This window comes from Balaenoptera acutorostrata, chromosome 16, assembly GCF_949987535.1.
Source record: "Balaenoptera acutorostrata chromosome 16, mBalAcu1.1, whole genome shotgun sequence".
Classification (NCBI taxonomy): domain Eukaryota; kingdom Metazoa; phylum Chordata; class Mammalia; order Artiodactyla; family Balaenopteridae; genus Balaenoptera; species Balaenoptera acutorostrata.
Window position 1 is genome coordinate 23,187,466 of NC_080079.1, and position 8,729 is coordinate 23,196,194.

The 8,729-nt window shown below is 43.7% G+C and overlaps 1 protein-coding gene across 6 annotated transcripts in view; it reads left to right on the forward strand.

The window, feature by feature from the left end:
• Window positions 1-8,234, forward strand: part of SORCS1 (sortilin related VPS10 domain containing receptor 1) — a 576,899-nt gene extending 568,665 nt beyond the window's left edge. Inside the window, exons 25-27 of one of the 6 annotated variants that reach the window (XM_057531520.1) lie at window positions 2,803-2,908; window positions 3,028-3,188; window positions 4,077-8,234. In XM_057531520.1, the coding sequence (XP_057387503.1) occupies window positions 2,803-2,908; window positions 3,028-3,188; window positions 4,077-4,105 (296 nt within the window). In that variant the 3' untranslated portion in view covers window positions 4,106-8,234. Of the gene's footprint in view, window positions 1-2,802; window positions 3,189-4,076 lie in introns of all 6 variants that reach the window. The other 5 variants (XM_057531521.1, XM_057531519.1, XM_057531522.1 and 2 more) reach the window with 5 other exon arrangements.
• Window positions 8,235-8,729: the final 495 nt, after the last annotated feature.

An 8,729-nucleotide genomic window follows, 5' to 3' on the forward strand; every position in this document is an offset into this window, starting at 1 on the left:
AGACCTTATCTTTTAGACTTAAGGTGTTTAAAGGACTTTAGCAACCAGTCCTTTCTCTCATATGGCAACTGCTGGGATAGGAGTCAGAGGGGTTGGATAATTCATAAAAATATTCCTGTTGGTGTTTTTTTCTGGTTTTCTGCATTGCTTAGTGGGAAAAGCTTTCATTCAGAGTATAGGAAAATTTAATACTTATATTATTATAAATATTGATTCAAAGTAATAATAGCAGTAGCAATAAAAGCTAAGACTTATACAAAGTTCTTACTATGTGCCTAGCACTGTTACCAGTGCTTTACATACATCAATTCATTTGATCCTCACAAACACCTAATGAGATATGCACTTTTATCCTCATGTCACCCTATCAGCCACATGAAGGTGAAGTAATTTGCCCAGGAGCTCACAGCCAGCACATGACAGAGCAGGCCTTGAATCCAAGCAGTCTGGCTCCAGAGTCTGTGCTTTAAATTTTAGACTTAAGGTGAAATTGTATGATCGCTGAGATTTGCTTCAACATAATCCAGTGTTGGGGTTTGTGGGCACTGGACAGGGGTAGAAATAACATTATCTGAGGGTTGATGGTTGTTGAAGGTTGGTGGGTGCATGAGACTCCATTTCTCTATGCACAACTACCACCCATAAATACACTCATATGCGTATATATGTGCGTATACGTGTCATCAATGTTTAAAAGTGAATGACCTAGGATTCTAATTGGTCCTTTGAAAACTTGATAATATTTTGACTTTGTCACTTGTTAAGTTGCTTCTTGTGATCTACTTTTACCCTTCATCCCCATTCTCAGAAATATCTTTTTAAATGTCAGATATCTCCTGCTGAAATTAGCCCAGGGTTGAAGTATATAGAAAATTGTGTGTGTGTGTGTGTGTGTGTGTGTGTGTGTGTGTGTGTGTGTGTGTGTATGTGTGTGTGTGAGAGAGAGAGAGGGAGAGAAAGAGAGACTTCGTTTAAGTCTTAGTTCTTCCATTTACTATTTCTGAGTCCTTTGGAATGGCACTAACCAGTGAGGCCCTCACTGTTCGTGTCTGCTCAGTGACGATCACCACCCCACCTTCCGTTGGTGAAAGTCAATTGCAATAATGTCTATGATAAATGGAAGGTGTTCTTTCCCCCCTGACTTCCTACCAGTAGTGGTATGAGTTCTGAAGTATTTCTGGACTCCTTTGCACTGTGGTTGCCTAAGTAAATGAAAGAGACCTTAATTTTTCGATTTCGAGCTGGAAGCACATTTACCTTGGGTGTTCCATTCAGTGAACCACTCCTGTCTCCTCACACACTCATACTTCACAGCTTAAGCTCTGCTTGACTCACAGAGGAGAGAGAATCACAGAGGTTGCTTCATTTTAGTGCTTCCTAAAAGCTGATTCTACTAAAATAACTAGGCCTGTTTTCTGAGAAAAAGGGCTTGACTTGTCTTTTTCACCCAAACTGGTACATGGGATAGGCTTTCCAGTAGTGGTTACTGCGTGGCTGGGATGTAATTCTTCAATAACCAGACAGAGCAGAAGCAGTCTCGGGTCTTGTCTGAAATCATTGACATTACAGTCACCTATCCTTGAATTTTTTACCTGGGTGACCAGAATGTTGCGCTCTTGGCTTTCAACAGAGAGAAGCCACAGAAAATGGTGCGTAAAGGTCACCTGAATTTCTGGGTATCAGGCTTTGCTTAGATTGATGGAAGGTAAAGGTCAGCATCCAGGCTTCTAAGGGGTACGTGTGGCTTGCCTTTTATGCTGGAGCTATGCTATGTTTGCAAAATATCAGTTTTCTAGAGGGTAAAAATTAATTGCAAACAAAGACATTAAAGTAGAGCAGGCTTGACCCTGAGATAGAGGAGGAGGGTTTGGAGGCAGAGAGAGATGTTCCAGAGAGAGTGCAGTTCTAGAGCTGCACTCTACAAGCAGAGTTAAGGAGGGAGAATCTTTTATGGATGCCGAGGCATCTGTTTGGCCCAAGAGGAGAACTCACTGCCTCTGGGAGGCTGGCATCCCCTGGCACGAGCTGTCAGGACCTGGGCAAGTTATGGAGACGACGCTGGATTGCACATTCCTCCTCCAGCATCCGAGCAGCTGCCCTTGTAAAATATTCACTTAGCCATCAGTTTCCAAGTGCAAAAAATGTAAGCAACCAGTCCTTTCTCTCGTATGGCAACTGCTGGGATAGGAGTTAGAGGGGTTGGATAATTCATAAAAATATTCCTGTTGGTGTTTTTTCTGGTTTTCTGCATTGCTTAGTGGGAAAAGCTTTCATTGAGAGTATAGGAAAATTTAATACTTATATTATTATAAATATTGATTCAAAGTAATAATAGCAGTAGCAATAAAAGCTAAGATTTATACAAAGGTCTTACTATGTGCCTAGCACTGTTACCGGTGCTTTACATACATCAATTCGTTTGATCCTCACAAACACCTAATGAGATATGCACTTTTATCCTCATGTCACCCTATCAGTCACATGAAGGTGAAGTAATTTGCCCAGGAGCTCACAGCCAGCACGTGATAGAGCAGGCCTTGAATCCAAGCAGTCTGGCTCCAGAGTCCGTGCTTTAAATTTTCCACTGCGCTTCTTGAACAGGCCTGCTGGAGCATTCTGGGGGCTGGGACAGGCTCAGATGCATCTGCATGTCAAGCCGCGTGACATGCGTCTTGTGTGTACGTCCCACGTGGTTTTCCGGGACTCACTGTGCCTCTGTGTGAACAGTGCAAGCCTGTCGCAGAGTCACGCCCGCCCACCTGCCTGCTCGTGACCATGACCGTGCCTTGCTTTCTCCCCTAGCCCCGCTGGTGGACCTCACTCCAAGCCACAGTGGCTCCGCCATGCTCATGCTGCTGACCGTGGTGTTTGTGGGGCTGGCGGTGTTCGTCATCTACAAGTTCAAAAGGTGCGTGTCCCTCCATCCATGTCTCCCCCGCCACCTTCTCCCTGACAGGTTCAGAAGCATTTGTCGCAGCGATGTACGTGTCCCGTGCACAGCAGTGATGGTTTCTGTTAATGTTTTAGGAAGATCCCGGGGATTAATGTTTATGCCCAGATGCAGAATGAGAAAGAACGAGAGATGGTCAGTCAAGTCAGTCACCCTGAAAGCAGGCCCCATATCCCTCAGACTGAACTCAGGCGGCCTGGCCAGCTGATAGATGAGAAGGTGGAGTCCCAGCTCATAGGTAAATGATTCCTGGTAGCCCTCAGCTGTTCAGCCTGAGTAGTCAATGGCTGGCTCTCTCTCTAACCCCTTCCTGGCTTTACGTAACCACTTTATCTGCTCTAACATCCCTGAGAGAAACAGCTAAGATGCCTCTTTCCCTGCTTCTTTCCATTAGAGAGAAAAAAAAAAAAAAAACCTTTCTTGCTCCTATTTTTTCTCTTATGAGTTTATTCCTCTTTTTTTCAAAAACCCTTGCTGAAACATTGGGCTTCAAGTGTTCATGGTCAAAGAGCAAAGTGTTTGTTCTAACAATATACAAGAAGGGCAGGCCTCAGAGGCTGGATCTGCTGGTCTGGAGGGCTGGGCAGGGTTTGAGAGACCCCTGGGCAGGGTTTGAAGGTGTATAATGACCAGAGCAAGCTGTGACAGCATCACCTGGAGACAGCTCTAAGGAGGGCAGACTGCTCCCAGAACACGCATCGAAGAAAGACTGATCACCCTGGGATTTTTTAAAATCTAGTAGTAATCAAAAACTGCCCCCCAGGAAACATGGAACCTGAGAATTCAAGAGCCATAAAGTTGGCAGAACTTATCTCAGGAGTGGGGTTTCCTGAGAGAGAGTGCTGGAGGGTTAGACTGTGACAGAGCAGATGGGCAGATTTCTTCCTCCTTTTCACCTGTGCCCTACCAGGAGTCTTAAAAATGGATTTCAGCCTAATTCAATAGGGCTCACTCTCTGTCTGGGGAGGAAGCATGGGAAGCCAACAGCTAGGTATAGAGAGTCTCAGGGTCATTGCTAAGTTCTACTATTTATTGTGGAGGGAATTTCCCAGGAAATTAGATAAACTCCTGGGGCCACCATTGTGATCCATTTCTCTCCTTGTTTCCTCCTGTCTGATGGCCCTAGGACTTGAAGCTGTAAATGTTCCCATCTAGACCCTGCATTGCTGACTCTGATGGATAAATTATTATATAAGCATTCGTGCTTCACTCTGATGTGATAATGCCAAATCACCTAGAACGTCCTATGACTGTTAATCTGGTACCTGGGGGAAAAAAATGAGTACTTAAAGGGAAACAGAACCCTCTCTTTAAATGAACATGGGAGCGTTCTGTGGCTGTATTAAGGGGAAATTTCAATGTGCTGCCTGGCTCATGTCAGAGGTAATAATAACAATGGCCCCTGCATCTGGTGTCCAGTTTTCACAGTGTGCTTCCTTTTATTTGGGGAGACGGTGATAAATGCGTAATTGCCTTGGGTTAAAAAGAAAAAGGCTTTTCTGTCTTCAAGTCCAGAGAAGTGTTCACCCTATTTACTTCTAAAGCTTCTAAGTGCATTTTTGTGGGCCATTTGGTTTTCAGTCCCATTTCCATGGGGTATGAAGCACAGCCGCTGTTTGCTTCATTAAAGTAGCAATCCCTCCTTCGCCAGGAGCGGCTCCCAGCACATTATACCGTCTCTGACACCTTCCATTGCCAGTGTCATTAAATGAGTAAGTGTTACACGTTTTCTCTTAGGAGAGTAGCTTTACCCTCCCCTTCCTCCCCTTCTACTCAACCTGGTGACTCATCTCTCCGGTTGCAAAGAGCAAGACACGCCACTCCACCTTCAACGCCAAAGCGGGGATCTGCTGGGGCTCAATTTGCCATTTAAGGAAAACCCCCAAAGGCTACAGGCGACCTGCTGATCAGGAAAGAATTTCGCTCTTGTCAAGTGCATCCTTCTCCATGACCACTAACTTTGTGTTTTTCTTCTTTGTTGTTCTGTTTCCTATTTTGCCAGGAAGTATTTCCATAGTTGCTGAGAATCAAAGCACAAAAGAAATCCCTACCTATGTAAATGTTTGACTGGAGGACGCCAGTAAAAACAAAAACAAACATAAAATAAAAACAATCAAAATCTAAACAAACAAACAAACAAACACTCACTGCATCGGGACTTTTTAATTCTTCAGACACAGACAACAAAGGTTTTTAGCTTTAAGCCTGTGCATGTGGACAGTACCTTGAGAACATGCTTGGAGGGGCAGTGTACAGGTGCTCTATTTTAATGGAAAAAACACTCCCCTTCCCCTTTCTTCTCCTCTCTCTTTTTTCTGATTGGTTGTGTTTGTAGAAAATTCCTAACATATATAGGCCAAGGAAATCTGCATGTATTTTTGGAAATATTCTTGGCTGTAGATTTAACAGCTATTTTAGCACTACAGGCTGATGGGTGGATTAGCCACCCCAGCCGTTTTCACGAGACACAAAGACATGCACAGGAGTTTGAAACCCTGGGCTGTTTCTCTGTTCCACTTTACTTGTTGCCATTTTTCCCTTCTAAGTTATCTTCGTGAGCTCTGCTGGCCGGCAGGGGCCACAGGTTGCCTTCTCCATTCTGTACGGCCACAGGGACAAAGAAGCAAGTTCAAGTTCCATGGATGCAGGCAGAATAGGGAAGGAAGGAAGGCAGTCGGGCAGGAGTGTCAAAAGTGGACCTGTGTTTCCTGTTCCCCCCTCCCCATCACGACAGCTTCCCCCTGTAGCTTTCCCTACTCCTGCCCTGTGTAGAAAACAGAATCCCAGTTCCCCTGCATTCTTACCTTCCCATTTGTTTGCTCTCCACGTGTGGTCATGATCTGTCAAGGTCTTTGTGTCTCTCCCTTCCCGTCCCCAAGTTATCCTTCAACTGCTCCTGCCTTTTCTTCCCAAACATGTTGCTAGATTCTGGACATTCATCGTGATGTTCCTTAAATACTGGCCTCGCCTCTGGCAACCCTGCCTCCACCACCCAAAGCTAATGATCTCTCTGTCAACTTTGCCCACGCCCATGCATGCAGCCTTCATACACGCTGACCCAGCGGCATCCTGCCCTGCAGGGTTCAGCTTCATGTATTTTTTTTTTTTTTTTTTTGTATCCTCCTGTAGACCTGCCTCTTCCAAATATCCTTGCCTTTCCCCCCTGGAAACATATAATGTGTGTGAAAGAGTTGAGATATGCAAAGCAATTCAAACCTGGCCCAGGTACCTTAGAAAAGAAAGCATACAGATGAATAGTGGTTTTGTCACACCTTAACAAAAATCTCCTGCAGTCAGATTCCGGAAGATTCTTGTAAGAAATGTTTTGAATGTGTTACTATGTGGCAGGGCAATTTCCTCCTGTGATGGTTGCTATTACCCAGTATTTCCCCTCTCACAGTAGAGTGAAAATATTTGTAAAATGAAACCGATGTTAAGCAGAAGAAGAAGCAGGTTAATGGATTTGATGTTTGGGTGTCAAAAAGTCTTGAGAATATATGGAGGTCTTGTCTTATATTAGGATGGGATTGTGATTATGTAAGATGACCCTAGACGTCTTACATGTGTGCTCTCTGATCTCTGAGCATAGTATCAGCAAAGGAAAATTTAATAAGCATAAAGGGGAGGAGTTATCAGACTCAAGCAGATTGGCTCAAAGCATGAAGAAATCCCAGTTCTCCCAGGGCCATCATGAAAGAAGGTCCAGAGAAAGAGGGAAACAAAAGTATGTGCAGCAGGAGCCCTTGGAGTATTATGGATTGGATAAAGCCCACTCTAAAATGTAGGAGAAAGTGGTTTCAAAAGATCACTCAGAGTGTAGCCTCCTACTTGGCCATGGCCCCAGGCCAGCGTCAGGGTATAACAGGGCCCTGGGGACAGTGGGGGTGCCCTAAAGATCCTGACGACTACTGCCCTTGTGTAGCTGAAGTAGGGGAAGAGTAGCAACACTTCAGTCAGAAGTTAATCAAGCAGAAGATTTTATGGTTGAAGATGCTCGGTATGAATCTGGGAAACGGATTATGCCTAAGGCAGCCGTCTATTTGTGGAACTCAAATGGTCCCCAACCTGCCAGGCTTCCTAGCCCATAGGAAACATCCTCATTAAATCTCCCAAATTTAATCTGGAAAACAGAGTGTTTGGAAACCAAAAGAGGCTCATTCACAACAGTACAGGGAGTCCTCAGAGTTGCAGTTCAATTAATTTTCATTGTTAAACTATGAAAAAGGGAATAACACTCCATCTAGCACAGTGCCTTGCCTAGAGTAGGTATTAAGAAAGTTATTTGTTGAAAGAATAAATGAATGAATACATGAGAAGACATAGGGAAGAAGGGCTTGTAAGTCCTAACCTAAAATAGAGGTGGACATGAGATGCCTGGCATTTTGGAAAGTGATCAGAGATGGCCGGTTCTAGATTCAGCATCTCCAGGGTCCTCGTGCCTCTCCTCAGAGCTCCCTCTAACCTGTAGGAGACTAGTGAGGCACAGTACTGCTCAGAGGGGACCTTATTGTTCTTACGATCTAGCTCCATGGCTCTCGAAGCGTGGTACCCAGACCAACAGTATCAGCATCACCTCGGACTTGTTAGAAACACAGATTTTGGGTCCCACCGACCCCAGACCTACTGAATTAGAAACTCCAGGGTTGCGGCCCAGCAATCTGTTTTTACAAGCTCTTCAGGTGATTGTGAAATACACTAAAGTTTGAGAACCACTGTACTAGGCCATGCCAGCTCAATCCCGAAGAGAAGGTAGTAATGAGAAGCTGCCAATGGGAGGGGACCCAAGTGCCTACCTACTCAACAAGAGCAGGTGCAGACACAATGAGGAGTTTGGTAGGCGTGAGGCCAGAGGAATGGGTGGGGAGGGATGGATGTGGAAGGTAAGATTCAGGGCAAGCTACAAATCTGATATTGCAATGTTTTCCAAAATCCCGGAAGGCAAACTGTGCATGCTCTACCCTGAACTACCCAACCAACATTTTCTCCTTTGCCTTATTTTTAATTGGATTCACTGTCCAAAATGCACAGGTTTGCTTTGCTTTTTTTCAGAAGTTCCAAACAGCAACTTTGAGAGGAATGGGGTGCTTGGCAGCTGTTCTGTGTTTTCCAGAATTCCAACTGAGCATTGAAATTCCCTCATTTGCCAACTTATTTTTATAGGAAGTCAATTTAAAAAAAAAAAAAAAAAGTTTTCTTATAGTATTGGAACTACTTCTAATTTTAAAATGACTTTTTTGATGTATTTTTTGTTATATACTATGTAGTGTAATGTATAATTGCTCTTGTTTATTCCTTTTACAGTCATATTTATTAAACAGATAATGTCTCTGAAGTCTATGCCTCAAGGTGTTTATTTTATTCCAAACTTTGGTGTTCAGTCCAGATATAGAAGCGATGCATCTATAGGGTTTCATAAAGACTAATTGCATGAGAATTTAGTAAACACTACAGGTTTGAGGGGTTTGGTTTTTGGGGGGTTTTGGGTTTTTTGTTATCAACGTAGGATATATATTCTACTACCTGAATTCTAACCTGCATTTCAGGTGACTGTATAATATCTGTTGCTTTACTGTTACTTTATTCTATAATATTTAAAAAATCACTCCAAGCTGGTTACATTGGAATGAGTAACATTCTCACTATTGTTCATTCAGAATGAGAAATTATTGATATAGAACAAACCCATTCAAATTTGTTCAGAAGCTTGTAGTTACTGAAGGACCAAACCTGCATGTAATGAACTGAAACTTGGGGAGAGAGAAGAGCTCAAATGCTAGAG